This window comes from Candoia aspera, chromosome 7 (assembly GCF_035149785.1).
Source record: "Candoia aspera isolate rCanAsp1 chromosome 7, rCanAsp1.hap2, whole genome shotgun sequence".
Classification (NCBI taxonomy): Eukaryota; Metazoa; Chordata; class Lepidosauria; order Squamata; family Boidae; genus Candoia; species Candoia aspera.
In genome coordinates, this window is record NC_086159.1 from 31,675,234 (window position 1) to 31,691,931 (window position 16,698).

At 34.7% G+C, this 16,698-nt stretch overlaps 1 protein-coding gene across 2 annotated transcripts in view; it reads right to left on the bottom strand.

Annotated features, from left to right (window-relative positions):
* Positions 1-2,256: 2,256 nt before the first annotated feature.
* TCF20 (transcription factor 20) overlaps positions 2,257-16,698 on the bottom strand; it is a 65,180-nt gene continuing 50,738 nt past the window's right edge. Inside the window, exons 3-6 of one of the 2 annotated variants that reach the window (XM_063308462.1) lie at positions 16,366-16,459; positions 13,615-13,664; positions 11,799-11,926; positions 2,257-3,552 (exon numbers count right to left, since the gene is read on the bottom strand). In XM_063308462.1, the coding sequence (XP_063164532.1) occupies positions 11,843-11,926; positions 13,615-13,664; positions 16,366-16,459 (228 nt within the window). In that variant the 3' untranslated portion in view covers positions 2,257-3,552; positions 11,799-11,842. The remainder of the gene's footprint in view (positions 3,553-11,798; positions 11,927-13,614; positions 13,665-16,365; positions 16,460-16,698) is intronic. The other variant, XM_063308463.1, reaches the window with a different exon arrangement.

Genomic DNA, 16,698 nt, shown 5'->3' on the forward strand with positions numbered 1-16,698 from the left:
AGTAATACATCTTTCTATCGTGCTTATCAAGCTCCATCTGGTGTGTACTGGGTGCCATATTTTATGGGTATTAAATAGGGCATATCCAGAGATAGGCAGCCAGAATGAGTAACCTGAAAGCCAAGTCCTCTTGGGATGTTGAAAGCTGGATATATTTCAGCTTGGAGAAAAGACTAAGCAGATATAAGCTATTCAAGTATCAGAGGAGTGAGAAAACTGAAGATGGAGCTTTTGCTGTTGGTTCAGAGGGCAATATTGGAATCAACAGCAAGAAATTTCTACACTGATGTTGATTTCATCAGATGGTACTGTACACTAACATTAATTTATATAGCGAATGAATGCCAATTCCCTGTCAAGTTTACAATCTAAATTTTGATGCTGCCTCTTGAAGATATTCTTCTGAACACTCTATTCTTCCATACTTTCAAAATTTCAGAATAAGCATTTAACTGATAGCTGATTCAACTGTTTCTTCCAAATATGTATATTCTGTTCCACAATCAGCAGAGCTCTTGATTTAGTTATTCAGATTCTAAACAAAAACAAAAAACATTTGGGACTGTTCCTTTTTAAGTATGTTTTCCCTAAACCTTTTGGCACCAAACCTGTGAGTGGGAAATTACATTCTTGTACTAAAGCCTGAAGAGTGTGTGTATAGTGAACTTACTCTTCCACTGGAGTTTTATTATTAAATATAATAAATTTAAATATAATAAATATATAAATAAGCTTTGGTATTTGAGACCAACATATGGGATAAAAATAGGAATAAAATCCTTTCTTTTGCTGAATTTTAAATTTTACTTCGAACATTCTAAAATACAAATGTTTTTAAAATCATTTTTTAAGAAAAATACATTAAATTTTTCTTCTGCTGCTGCAGGGAGACAAATGTCTGAAACTTTGTATTTTGGTGTCAAAACTGTTACATATTAAACTTGATTAACTTGCTACTTGTTGCAAAACATGTTATTCTTTCAAAGTCTCCAGTGCCTCTGGTTTGTCAAATTTTGTTTTTCATGAATGTATTCTGTATGAGAAATTGGTCCAAAATCCATTCATTTGCAGTGACTTCACTAGGATCCTAATGTAGTAAAATCCTACAATCCTAAATTGCATGTTGACTTAGCTAGTGGCTCTTGTTTTTTCATAGTCTTTTTCTTATTGCCCTTAGTGGAACTTTGGCAAAATGCAGTTACTTGCAACTAAAAGTAGAGTATATGTCAAGGAAGTAAAGGAAGAACACAATGAAAGCTTATAAAGTACTGCATGGGTAAAATCAGAGGTACAAGAAACTCATTATTTGGCTCCTGAAAGCCTCAGGTAAATCCCCCAGATATTTCCAGTTTTTTTTTTAAACTGTAAACATTAATCACAATTAAAAAATAGGAACATTATTAAATACACACTTGGAGAGAAACTGTATTAATTATATCTAATTTTCATTAAATGAACTAAAATATAATTCAGTTTTGTTTTGTCCCCATACACTACTTTATTAAGTATGGGGTCCTAATGTGCCACTCAAAAGCCAAGTGTAATGCTTGGCCTACTTTCTGTAGAAGGAAACAAAAGAATAACATTTTCAGAAACACGTAACAGAATCTGGGGCATCAATAGCTTTTAAAAGCAAGAAAGAAGCTAAATTATTTATTGGGAGATATCAGGCAGAGATCACAACAAATGCAGAGGATTAACACTTCTCTCTCCAGCTGTATCTGCCTCTTGTAATCACACACAATAGTTATCAGTGGAAATTAAAAAGTTGGGCATAGGATGCTAATGCATTTATATTTTGCAATGTCTCCCAGAGCTCAAGGCAATATCCATAGTTTCCCCTCACTAATCCTGTGAGGTAGATTAGATGGAGAGATAAGGACAGCCCTAAATCATCTAATGAGCTTCATGACTGAACAGGGATTGGAACACCGATCTCCCCAGTCTTAGTCCAATACTCTAACCAATATGCCATACTGGTTTGCGCTTTAGTTGGGACTAAGAAAAGGACACTTGGAAATGGGATGGGAATGTTCCATGGGCCAAAAGTTTCCCCACCTCTACTTTAAATAAAAAAAGTCAGAAGTTTGTTGGTATCAATGTAAAGAGTCTTCCTCCAATCCATTCCAAAAAGGCATGGGGGATGACTCATTTTAAATCTGGAAAGTAAAATTAGTAGTATAAATTATAAAGAGCAACCGTGGAAAAATGGCTTGTTCACAAAGAAGTGAAATACATTAAATTCCACAGATAAAATTAGGTTAAAATGAAGTTTATTAGGTTTTTTGTGGGTTTTTCCTTTTGTTTTAGTTTTTTTTAATATATATATATAAAACTGTTTGTGAAACAGCTATTTTATTCCCATGGCAGAGTGATCCTTGAAAGATGCACTAACCCTTTCTTAAGGCCTTAACAAGAGAAAAAGGTTTGTTTTCTAAAACTCAAATGTTTAAAATTACACAATGTACAAACAAACAAAAAAATAACCATGTGGTGTAGGCTGCTAAATTGACATTCCCCCTTCCTCCTTTTGGGAAACAAAAGAAGTGAAGGGCTAACTGGATTTTCCTGGACAGCTTATCACACACTGATTATATCAACATTCAAACATCTGTTGAATGCCCTTTTCCAGTAGGCAAGCCTCATCTAGACTGCCTTCAAAAAAGGCAGCAACTCCTTGGAATGATTTGGGAACATTTGTCTGTGGCCAATAATGGCCCCAATCTCCCACCTTTTGGTACGAAGTTATGTATATAAGGTTAAAGTATCTGAATATGAAGCAAATAGAAGACACTCTTTATTTCTCAAGCCACATGACATAGTGGTCTTCTGATGCTTCTCAGGCTTCCTTTCTTAATAAAAATAAATAGTGTTTTTTTTCTTTTTTTTTTTAAGGAAAAAAGATGCTGTTCCCACATACACAAATACAAGCATCCAGCCACCATTCATCCCCATTCTCATCCCTGCAGACAACTTTGCCAGCAACAAAAAACTTGTATTTTTTAAAACCTGGATCATCTATTATGGAAAATGGAGCAAAGAGACAAGTTTGATTAAGAAAGGTCATTAACTCCAACACTCCTTCTGAAATGAAAAGTGATTACATTGTAAAGGCCTTTTCTGAATTTTAGTTAATACATGTTTATGAGCAACTTCAAACCTATATGGGTCCTAAAAATGGAATTTAATGCATAAAAAGGGATAGCGCACCTTTCATTTAAAACAAGTCTATCAAGACTAAAAATAGATCTTTTATATATATATATATATATATATATTTATCTATATATATATTTATCCCTCCCTCTTTAATCTCCCACTTTCTCTTCTTTTCCCTCCCCTACCCATAGTCATTATGAAGTGTGTGTCCATGAAAACAGCTGGTTCAGACTCCTTGATCATATTCTGTGATGTTATCAGTCAAATGTGATGAAAGAATTGATGAAGGAAGTGCTGGCATTGGTAGGCTTGTCAAAAGAGGGACATGACTGCACAGTGGGAAACAATCGATCTAATCTTGAATGTCCATCGCTTTTATCTCAACAGCCTAACCTGTAAGAGAAAAAAACACAGTATTACTACAATTTACAGGTGCTAATATATCCCATTAACTTAATGACAAAATTTCTTCCTTCAGCTTAAATGCCACTGCATTTCTGAAGACTTCATGCAGCTTACAAGTAACATTGTAAAAATAAAAAAAATCACCTATTAGGACGTGTGTGTGTGTGAGAAAATCAATAAACTTTACCCCAAACTATAATTTCAGGGAAAATTAGTACAAAATGTGTTATCACTAATTACCAAGATAGACAAATCATATAACAGTAAATGCTGGAAATACTACAATAAAGAAAGAACATTCTATCACATGGTCTTGTAAAAAAAAAACTTGGAAGTACTGGAAAGAAATACATCAACACATTCAGAAAATTCAACAAATAAAATTTGAAATGAAACCACAAATATTAAGTATAATTCCAGAAAACATAAATGAAAAATATCACTGTTTGTTAAGATACATATTGATAACTGCAAGAATAAATTTGGCATAACAGAAAAAAGGAACATTGCCAATGATACAAGATTGAGACTTAAAGAATATACAGCAATGGCAAAATTGACAGTATATAACCTTAATAGAAGGTTTAACTAAATTTAAGCAGGAATGGCTCTTTTATATACTACACATTACACAGCAAGTCAAATTCAGACATTTGGAATATGGTTTCTAGGAAGAGTCATGAGACCACTTAAAAGTAATAGTTGAAACAGATAGCAATAATTTTCAGTTATTCAATGATTAGTATAAAGTACAAATATTTAGGTTGTGGTTAGTGGTTAGGGAAATAAAATGGGAGGGAAGGGGAGAATATGTCATTAAAAATTTCCATTTTTTAAACTCATGTTTTATTACTGGTTTTTCCTTTTCTTTTCCACATTGTTTTTTGTATCTTTATTCTTGTGTTTCTTAAAAAATTGTTATAAAAGAGTAAAATTGAATTTAAAAAAAATAACATAACAATACCCTGATGTATCACCATTTAGGGAAAAGAATCTTCAAACATCCTCAAGTGCTTTTCTGAAGAGCCATGTTTTCATCTCGTTTCATCCTTCCGCATTTCATAAGAAGTTAGCAAAATATTAAAAATCAACTGAGGTAGCATAATCAGACTTAAGATCCACTTATTGAGTCCTGAATGTGTTGGTTCATTATGCATACCTCCTAGCTGGGAGAATGGGGGTTAATAGAATATTAATTTACAAGGTAGTCTTTGGATTTGAGATCCTAGCTTGCATAGAGTAACATAAGCATGTTTGGGGAAAAACTGGGCTTTGGTTCTACTTATTGCATACTGTCCAAAGTGTCCCAAAACTGACAGGTTAAAATCCTTACCGTTACTACAGAACTCTGCAGTGGCATGGGTATGACTAAGATTGGTAACCTAGTTTCCTCTGTCTTTATCTTACAAAATTAAAATTGTTATGTGAAAACCTTTGTTGGACAGTGAAGGCCAATATTCATAGGCCCTTTCTGTGATGACCGTGAGAGTTGGATTTGGTGAAGAGTATGAATTAATGAAAGAAAAATGGATAAATTGCGTTCATACTAAGATAAATGGGAAGAGTATAATAAATCTAAATGAAGATGGCCTAATCCTATGGAATGGAGTTGCTGAATACAAGCCACAAGTGGAGGTAGAGGTTTCACTCAGAAAATGCATGTTAGAAAGTCTGAATTGGTATCATTTAAATTGCTGTGGAAGTAAGAATGCATAGGCTGGTATAATTACAAATTATGCTCCAGTAAATGGTAATAATGAAAGAACCAGGGATGAATTTTTGGGGAAAAAAGTCTGTTCAACATTCTGAATGAAGTGATCAGGGGGAAATGTTATTCTATTAGGTGACACAAATGGATGAGTGGAAACGAAGAGAGACTAAAGAAAACACATGATTTAAGCATAACGGTATTTATGGCAAATAAATGTTACCTGATTATGATTGATTTGTGATGAAAGACTGAAAGAATTAGTGAAGGATACAAGGATGGTAAGTTCTGGATGTGGCACAGAGCTTTATTTCATACTGTCAAAAACAGAACTTGTGAAGTAGAACTCATGAGAAAAAAGAAATGAAAGAAACTACAATGAAAATAGAAAGTATTAAGACCTGCATCAAAAATTATTAGACAGTAAATTAATCTCCCAGAAGAATGAATGGAAAGTGCATATAAGGCAAGGCAGTGCGAAAACTGTTTGGAACAAAGCAAAAATGATTATTCGATTGGTATCTCATCTCTCCTCCAGGAGCATAAGGTGGCATGCATGGGACTCCCTCCTCCAGCTTTTCCTCACAACAGCCCTGTGAGGTAGGTTGGATGAAAGAGGTGACTTATTTTATTATAGCAAGTCTGCACAGTTACTCTAATGGGAAGCATAAAGAGCATGCTTGGTGGAATTATGTAGATGAGAAAATGAATAGAATGATTGCAAAAATGAAGAGAAAGGGATACTGTATAAAGAACAGAGAGCAAACGATAGCTATAAAAATGTACTTGGAGGAAAGGAAAGATTAAAAGAAGCAGGGAAAATGCAGTGGTTCTGACGGAAATAAAAATTGGAGGTGGCCAAAAAGGAATAAAAGTAGTCTCTGGCAGTAATATGCTCTTATTGTTGTCTTATATACAGAAAAAAGTAAGAAGAAAAAATCTACATGAGAATTCATTTGCTATATGTGCCGGGGAAGAGCTCGGCAGAGTTGTGATTGAAAGAATAAGAGAAGCAAGAATGAGCAAAATCTAGGAAGTGCAGCAGGACTTCAAGTGTGTGCATATCAGATTTTGCCTTTTAGCAGGTAATTGAGAAATACACATATGTGAGAAAGAACATTTACTGTAAGGTTGTTGATTAAAGATTAAGTTAGTGATTAGTTTGAATTATGAAATGTTTGTCCAAATACTGTGGTGAAGGTTGATTACTGAATACAGTAAGAGGAATATGATGGAAGTAAAGCATGTGTGAGAATAAGTGGAATGTTTAGCAAATGGTTCCACACAGAGTCAAGGATTTGTGATATTCCCATAGTTGTTTAATATATTTATGGATAAGTATATTAGAGAGTTGGTGCTGAGGTCAGAGGTTAAGTTGGTTGGGGATGGGAATATCTGTGTACATTTGTGTGTAAAATGATCCTGTGCAGTTGACTGAGAACACAAATGTTAGATGTTATCAAAGTGCAGAAAAAAAGTGAGAAGTAGTGAGCAAAAGAAATTAAAGGTATGAGAAAAACAAAGGAAATTTAGATAACTGATTTATATCAACTTGGTTCATTATACCTCTTTATAACTCTATTCCTTCAGGTCATCCTGACTTACACCAAATCAATATATTAATTCATAGTGTTTTGTGTTCTTCTCACCTCTCTTCTTTTGAGGACTTCATCAAATCAATCCAATCACAATTCTTTTGGTCTTCTCCTTCCTCTCAGTCCTTTTACTTTTCCTGCATATATTTGTTTTGCAGTTCAATAATCATTCCTTCTCTCTGATCGAATCAACTCATCATACTTCTTTTATGCTTATTCATTCACTATCCATTCTCTTTCTCAGTAATTTCCAGACCTTTACCTATCAGAAATTCACTCCCAGAGCAAATATATTTCACCAATATGAAAAGGCCAAGAGTTGAAGCCAAGCAGAGTTGTAACAATTTCAAAAAAAAATAACAGAAGAAAATGACTGGCATTGATAATTAGTTATAAATTTCTGTTTTTCTTTGGAAATATTCCAGAATATAAAAACAGAAGTACAATAAGGAAGACCATTAAAGTACAAGTATAAGAAAAGTGACATACACATTTTTTACTTTTTTCTTTCCCCATTCTTGAACTCAGTTCAGAGCAGTAGCCCCATTCATATTTTTCATTCCTGAAAATATTACATTGCATCAGTACTCCACCCATACCAGTACTTAAGTACTGCTTTTATAGGATACATATACAGCTAAATACATATGTACTCAACTAAATACAAATCAGTATAGGTAGTCTTCACCTGATGACCATTCGTTCAGCAACTGTTTGAAGTTACGGCAGAGCTGAACGAGTCCTTGAAGTTTTGACTGTTGAAGTGCCCCTGCAGTCAGGTAATCAAAATTTGGGCACTTGGCAGCCTGCCCACACTTACAACTGCAGGGCCGTTTCAACTCCCCCCTCTTTCTTATCTCTCTCTCCATCTCTGCCCTTTTGGCCGCCCTGCACTCTGCCGCATAACCCTGCTGCCCCCCACTGCTGCTGTCCCAGCTGACCTTTACCGTCTTCTTCTTCCTCCTGCTGCTGGCCTGGGATCCAGGGGCTAGGAGAGGGTGCTGCCCTGGTATGCATACACAAGTGTGGCAGGGCAGTGGAGCCTTGTCTGCTGAAGGGAGCTTGCTGGGCCTGGCTGGGGAGGAGGCAGTGGAGCAGGAGGGCAAGGCGCTCTCTGTCGCCAGGTGAGGCAGGAGAGGTGGCAGCTGCCCAGGCGAAGGTGGAGGCACTGTTTGGGGTGGCGGCAGAACTGGAGGAAGTGGAGTGATGAGGGCTTCCGGGAGGCACAGCGCACGCACTCTGCAGCTCGTGTTGGGAGTACTCCCAGAGACCCAGCCTGTGGGCTTCAGTGAGGAGTGAAGGCAAGCCCAGCACTGACAGAACCTACCTGCAGGCCCTCTGCTCACTCTCAGCTCAGCCTTCCTCCTGCAAAGCCTAAGAGCCAGCAGCTTCCAATGTGAGGGATGGCAAGGGTAGGTGACAGAGTGCAGGGCAGTCAAAAGGGCAGAGATGGGGGAGATAAGCAGATGAGGGAATTGAAGAGGAGGTGAACATGGTAGGGCAGGAGAAGCATGAGGTCCTGGCCTAATGATGGCACGGTCCGGGCCTAACAACCACAACTAGAACTACTGGAACTGCTCTTGCTAAGAGGTGTGGTCAAGTGATGTTTTGCCTGACAACTGCTACACTTAGTACTGGAAATTCCAGTCCCAATTAGGGTTGTTAAGCAAGGACTGCCTGTAGTTGTATTTCTAGCCTTCATTTTATAAGTACAAATTTCAGTCTCTCAAGTCTGTTTGCTGTTTATGGTTTAATTTATTTTTACTTTTTGTGTTATCGTTTATTATTGATTTCATATATTTTACCTGTTTAGTTCTACTGCTTTGAATATAAAGTACTGTTTCAATTGATCTGTATAAACGCCCTCCATCTATTGGGCCCATGAAAACTGACCTGCTTTCCTCCCTAAAAAAGATCCCATGAACAAGATATAGTACCTTCAGTACACAAGACTAAGCCATAATAGATGGGTTCGCAATCATATGAAGTCCAGAACAAATACATTATGGCTAAGAATTAAGCATGCAAACTAGACTATATTATTGTCTATAATTCACCACAATAATATTGTACATAAAATAAATAGTTTTCATATCAAAACTCAGAGAAACTATGTAATAGCCGAAGTGTCCCCCTTTACAGGAACTGGATTATATTACAAGAACTTTAAGAGTAAATCACACAACTAGTTAATGGCCATTTAATTCGACTCTCTGTAAACTGGTATCTTCCAGATATTTTGATTACAATCACGATCATTCCTTAGTCAGCCATGTGCACATCTTGAACGCACCGGGCTTAGGAAAGCTGATCCAAGTTCCCTTGCAAACTAATCTAAAAGTATGATGTTGTCCAATTTAACCTTAAGTATCAACTAAAGCAGCTCAGGATAAAATTCGCACTAAATTTTTAATACATATATTAGCTAATCATACTGCATGTCCAGGAAACTGCTGTATTTTAAAATTATTTTTTCTGTGTGGTAAATTGTTTGGTAAACTGTTTTAAAGCACCCCCAAAGTAAATCAATTTACTTTGGGGGTGCTTTAAAACACAAGATATGAACACAGAATCACAACTAGAAAATATTCAAGCACAAAGTATTGGAAACATAATATCCTCACCCATTAAATTTTTTCCAGTTGTGCACACAGCATATTTTTTAGCAGTTTAGCAGTTTCCTATGTTGTTTGAATTGGGGGAAAAAAAACTGTAAGAGCTTCTTGGAAACCAGGAATTTAATCCAGAAGTGGAGGAGGGGAGAAACAATAAATATATGCACAAATATCATTATTGGACTTGGATCATTATATCAAAACAATTTGCAAAAATGCTACTTCTATTTCTCTGCTGTTGCCAAAAAGCAATGAATGTCTACAATGTAAGGTTTTAACGTTTCAGAAACTTCTATTACGAGAAGTTCTAAAGAATGAAATATATCAATTTGCATTAGGAAGGACTTCAAAATGAAGATACCCTCCTAAAGTATGTATCATGAATCAAAACCCACTTCTTATACTAGCTTTCCAACTAATTCTGGTATAAAACATAGTCCCCCCAAAGCATCTGATTAATTGTTCCCATGCTTAAAGGCTTGAATAGATTGAATTCAGCTTCTGTTTCCCAAAACAGTCTCTCCCATATAATACCATTCATACAAAGGCAGAACTGGTGAAAACTAGACTGTACCTTTGTAATTCCAAAGATTCTCAGGAGGGCAGATTTAGCCCTTAGATAATTTCTAATTTGATGACCAGACCAAGATACCTAAGAGTGCTATCTTTAACTGGACAAAGCAACAGTCTCTCCAAATCCCTATATTTTGTAAAGTGCTCAGGAAGAGGAGGCGGTGGCAAGCCTGCTTACAAACATGTAAGCAGAAGATTCAGATGATCTCTTCCCAACTGTCCTTTTTGTAATGCAATGAACATGTGCTGACTACAAGGAGTAATAAATAAATACTTAACCTAGGCTGATTATTTTGATTTTATTTGGAAGTACGTCTTAGTGTGTGCGAGAGAAAGATTGTTGCCTTCCCTTGTTTTCCTTATTTTCCCAATTAACTCCTTTTTTATCTAGAGATTTGGCTTCATCCATTTTAGAGGAAATATTTAATTAAAACCTTCACATGCAACACTGCAAGGTCACATAGCTAACCTTTGTGTTTTAGGACTGATACACAGTTTGTGAAGTTTTGTATTTCTGGGCTTTGGGCAGGAGGTAGCAAAACACCTTCCTTTTCAGTTTTCTTACAGTTGAGCTAAGGGAAGAAGTCATGGGTAAAAAGTCTAAGAACTTCCCAGCTAGATAAACTATGGTGTGTTAGTAGGTTCAGCCTGGCAGATGACAGCCTACTGTAATGATTTTTTTTTAAACTGAAGAACTCTTGAAAGAAAGGGCCTGCCAAGAAGACTTTAAATTATCTCCTGTGATGCTATGTTACCAGCTGGAAAACAGGTACATTTTTACTACTGTATGAACAGAAAAGAGTATGAAGTCAGTACTATACTATGTTGTGAAAGCTATAAAGGTAGACATGTGAACGCATCCATACATCCTTCACTTTATCCATAGAAAACTATGGATACTGGGTTTTACTAAGCTAAATCAAATACCATTGTGGAGGATGATTGCATGCCTATATCCCCAGAATCTTTTCTAAGCACAAACCCTTAGGAGAGGTATTATATATTTATGTAATCCCATGTTTTAGTGATACAAATCCCAGCAAGATAGCTTACATGTGACATCAATATTCTTTAATAATTTTAAAGCAAAAGTAATAGCTACAGCCCTGTCTCTTTGAGGATTGACATCTACCTTTACCCCCCTCTCTTTTCAGGGATTGTTTCTACAGAGCAGTTAATAGTAATAGACCTCTCTGAAGGACAGGGGGCAGAAAAGCTCAACAAAAATTCTTCAGATTCTGAGGTGGTCTTCACCAGCCTTCTTCCTCTTCTTGACAAGGATTCTTCCCCAAAACATAAAACCCTAACTTAGATTATATATCACGAAGACTTCTTCCTAAATATCAGGTTATCAACAGTTAACTGAATTACCTTTCCACAATTCAAATATTGTTGCACTGCATGAGCTACCTTGCTGATACTGCTTTGTTTTTTTTCAAATAAAGAAGCAGCTGATTTGATAAGTTTTCTCAAATCTAAAATTTATTCTTCCAATAGTAGTATGATGAACAACTATTCGTGTTAATAGACAAAATAAATAAGGCAAATAGTTCAGGATACTGAAGCAAAGTCCGCTTCACTTTTGTCCCTAACTAATAAACATGACTATTGATTCTGAAATAACTGGATAAGGCCAGCAGCCTAAAGAAAGAAACTCTGTGTACAGTTAAGATACATGTCTATTTCTCTCTTAAACTGGAGAGAAAGTAGGAGGGGAAACTCAGTGTCTTTCCCTCCACTCACCTGTGCTTGCCTTTATTTTCATTCCCACGAACACACTTCCCCCCTCACCCCCGCTCCGACTGCTCTGTGCTGAAGCTGCCTTTCACCATCTTGTTCTGCAAGGGGGAAAGAGAGCAAGGAAGGAGGGGCTGTTGTCCAATATACCAAGGATAAGGTGAAAGAGAAAAAGAAAAGAATATATAGAGAATGAAAGAGATAAAGCAGCATCAGTACCACTATCAGTTTTAGAAACAAATACAGATTTTTCAGGCAAGATTTTATTTGTTATTTTTGAGAATCAAGAAATATTTATTTTTATTTAGCTAGTATTTTTACTTTGCTGGATTAGACCATGAAATTAGAATAAATTATTACATTATGGATTAAAATTAAGAATAAAATTGATATAAAAATACAGATTTTAGCAATTATGTTGAATTGGCTGCACAGTCACAAATCTTCAACACTGAAATTTAATGCACTGTTACAAATCAAACACTGAAGCTCCATTTTTTTATTTCCTCCTGAATATTCTGAAAGGACTTTTTGTTTACCTCAGAAACAAAATATTTAATTTTGCTATTTAATTCCTTACTATTTTCATTTTGTGGACAAAATCATTTATGTCATAAATGTTAACAATACACCTTTAAACAATAATCTTCTTCTCAGTTATTTTTAATTATATCTCCATTAATTCTAAAACAGCAAGCCTTTTCTGCACTAGGACACTCTTGTAAAGAGCACAAACACCTTAGCATTCCACTGGAACAAAATGGGCTCCATGAGTATTTCAGTCATGAGCAAAACCAGAAAAAAGCAAATATTGATATTTGGCAAAAAAACAAAAAACAAAAAAAACCACCCTAACTTAGAGACAATATCTTATTTTTTCAAACAAGTTTTAGTGAAGACTGAAAGTAAATGCAGATCCCAAAATTTGATCAGATCTTTCGTGTAAAAAAAAAATAAAATGACACTGTAAGTTTACAAGCTATTAGGAGATGAGGCTTTGAGTATTCTGTATAACACAACACAATAGTGCAAAGTAAGAAAATGCATTCTCCCTGCCGCAAATAATTTATATATGGACTTCAATAATTTTTATTTATGCTATAGATTTGACTTTTTAGAGCACAGAGTATAGTTTTTGGAACTGCTTAGTGAATATATGTTTGCAAATGGAAAGTATTTTTTTTCAACACCAACATCAAGCTCAAGCTAAATGATAATTTCTTACCAAAAATTGCAAGGAAACCTCTATAGTTTGTTATAGTATCTTTTAATTTATCCTGAAATATACTAAATGTTGCTTCAAAAATTTCATCCTTATTGGAAAATTATCAGTTCTGTGCAAAAAAGTAGTTTGATTTGATAAGGGTCAATATATAATAAATATTATTTATTTATATTATATATTTATATTTATATTTATATAATAAGCAAATGGTTTTGAAATCATACATATATGCTCTCAATTTGGCCAATTAAGTTTCTTCTCTCACAGTATTAGATTTCATTCACAGTGACAGAAAGCTGGTCATCAACAAATCTATTTTCTAAGATAAGGAAAATAAGTCTCAAGTATACACTTTATACTATAAAACATTATTAAACAAGCTCAAAGTTTTGTTCAAAGGACAAAAAGAAAATAAAGTAAGGTAATTCCATTAAAAAGGTACATTTTCAACTTTGCTTATTGTTCAAAGAATACTGTACAGGCAGAAGGAAACACGTAATATTACGGAAGTATATCTTTTTAGCAAGCATTATGAGCAAAACTGTTTAATTCTGAATCCAACAAAGGCCAATGCCAAGTTAATTATAATTTAGTTACCTTGTGCTTAGGGCACCTCACTGAGAAATTATCTTCATTTAGTAAACAATCTAGAAAAGATAACAGCAGAATATCAGAATATTTCTAAGATCAAACAATTCCACAACCTGCATGAAGAAATCTTGAAGGAATACGTGACAATAGTACTAAGTGCGCTTCTTCACCTATATAATACACATGACCACAGCATAGTAAAAAGTAACATCTAGAGGGGAAATGTGCATCTCTAAAGCCATGGTAAGCATACATTCAAGCTAACTGAAAATCTTAGGAATGTGCTAAGTGAATGGATTGGTTCATACACAATCCTAAACCACAGTGTGATTTTACTTTTGGCTTGGCACAGTACATGAACCAACCCATTATAACTTAGCTTTAATGTGCAAACCAAGTCACTATAACTTACTCAAACTTAAAAAAATCTTGGCTAAGCATTACTTGTGAACTCAGCCAGTATTTAAAAAAAAAAACACCTCTCCCCTTTAAATATACTTTGTTAGGCCAAACTGAATTTTGCAAATACTTTTTCTCAATGATGTAACAGAGGGTTTTTTAATAGCCAGATGCCAAGCTCAAATATGAAACAATAAAAATGTATATCCTAGGCATCCTTTTCTCAAAACACACTTTCGGTTCAAGCTTTAGAGATTTGTGTATAATTTTTTTCCCAACTGTTCTCTGGGCTGAGGTGAATCTAACGCCGGTAGCTTTCTGCAAACCATTAATGGATGCAGTCCTCACAAATCCTTATAACTGCCAGGCAATTCTCATGTGATAAAAAAGCATGTGATATATCACATATAATTATGTGATTTAATTATACCTTACTGCTGTTGAAATCTTTTGGAAAAGTTATACAGTCAGCATGAACCTGGCAAAGAAAAAAAATTGTAACCTCTCTGATCCTGGCTCAGCTTTGCTTCAATATTATAAAATATTATACGGTATATATTTGCTTTGAGCTGTATAAAGAAAGCTTGCAAAAGAAGAAGTGCAGTTTATTAAGATAAAGTTCCTTTCAGTTGGTAGCTAATTTCAAAACACAACATTAGAAATACTAAATAATTCTACAGTTTGTAATACGATACCATACACATAAAGACAGTTTTCACTAAACTGGAATCTTCAAAAACACATATTAGATTTTTTCCCCTAGAATATCATTACCTATTTAAAAACTGCTGAAAACTGAAGTATCTTCAAACATGAGCTGTTATAAAACAAATTTGATCAGCACAACAGTCTTTTTAGTCCAAACATCATCTTCAAGAAGCCTGCAAACAGGCCATTATCAGAACCTTTCTTGCTACCCTGATTGTTTTCAATGATTCAGTACTCCATATTAATGAAGTAGATACTTCTCTGAAATTTTTCTTTTATGTAGATAATTTGTTGAAATATTTTCCCTTTAACAATCTAAACAACTCTTTTTTCAGTAATTTCAGTAACCATCTTTTTTCTCAACTACCACAGTTTTCCAATTAGCAGCAATTAATTGTCTGGAATAAAGGCTGACTCACCTTTTAATAAATGAGTATGAATAAATAGTAGTCTATTAGTAGAAAAAGTTTAAATTAATGATGAATCAAAGTTTAAAAATCTACACTGCTAATATGAAATGCTTAAAAATACTTATTTCCAAAGACAGCAGTTCCCAATTTTTTGCAAAGCAAAGATATTTGAATTGAAAATGTCAGTTTGGGACAATATGAGAAAGACCAATTACTGCTGAACACCATTCCTTCCTGTATCAGCTTTCCAAACAGAATTTCTAAAATAATTAAATGCTTTAATTCCTCTTCACTGTAACTGTCAATAATCCAAACACAAATGTCCCACTGAATATTCTCTGTAAATGAAATAATTTGGGTATAATTAATTCCAGGCTTCAGTGTGCTGGTTATGATGTGGAAAAATTAGGATTGGCTAAGTCAACTTCAGCCATGGAAACAGTGATCTTGGGCCAGTTTCTCTTTCTCAGCCCAATCTACCTCAAAGGGTTGTTGTTGTGGGAATAAAACTGGAGGAGTAGATATATAAACTGCAAGCTCCTGGAGGAAAAGCAGTGTATAACAATCCTGGGGGTGGTTAGCACCCTGAAGATGCTCCTGTAAATTAAATTAAGAACTTTTTAACATCTATATCTTGGATTACATATTTTTTATTTAAGAACATTGTTTTTATTGTATTTTAATGACTGGTTTTATTGTAAACTGCCCAGTTGCTCTTTGAGTGAGATGGGTGGTGACTAAATTTGAAATATAAATAAATAAATATAAATCTAATAAGTATATTGTTTCTGTAGATAGCAAATTGTAACATATTTCATCATCTATTTTAGGAAGTTCCAATCATATTTACCAGTTGAATAAGAATCCAAAAATGCAATATATAGTTTTGGGATACAGTTTCATCTCTGGTAGGTCGAATACCTTATGATTAAGATACTAATACATAAATATAATTCAGCTCGCTTTCTCATATACGGAAAGGAGAAGGCACATAATAACCCTCAAAGTTCTGCCTTTAAAAGTATCTGAAAGAAGCCCTGTTCATATACTGTATAAAATATTGTCATGTTTTATTCCTTGCTGCCACAAAGTAAGTGATACCTTAAAGTAATTTTTTTTCCATAAATGTTTGTAATTTCTTATATAATAGCACCATCTTCTTTATTCTTGTCTTTGTAAGTCATTCTGTGGCACTTTAGCAGCGAACAACTTTTAGTTTCAGTAATTTAATTTTTCTTACCTGCATCAATGGCACATGGATAATGATACCGGAAGGAGCAGCCTTTGTTGTAGCAGCCTAAGGTGGCTCCTGGTTCCTGGCAATGAGAACATTTCTGGAAAAAAATTGGAAATATAGATACTAGCTTATTTAAAATATTTTTTTTTCTACAGCCATCATGTAAAATTTCATCTGTTCGGTCACTAAGTTCATCATATTTCTTTCTTTAAAAAATCAAATGTAATTATTCACTTCTATTTCCTGGTGGATCCATCTTTGGATGAGGTGGGTGGTAAGAAGAATTTTTTCAATTATGGTGTCCCATCATTACTGTTCCCCAGGGATATTCAACTA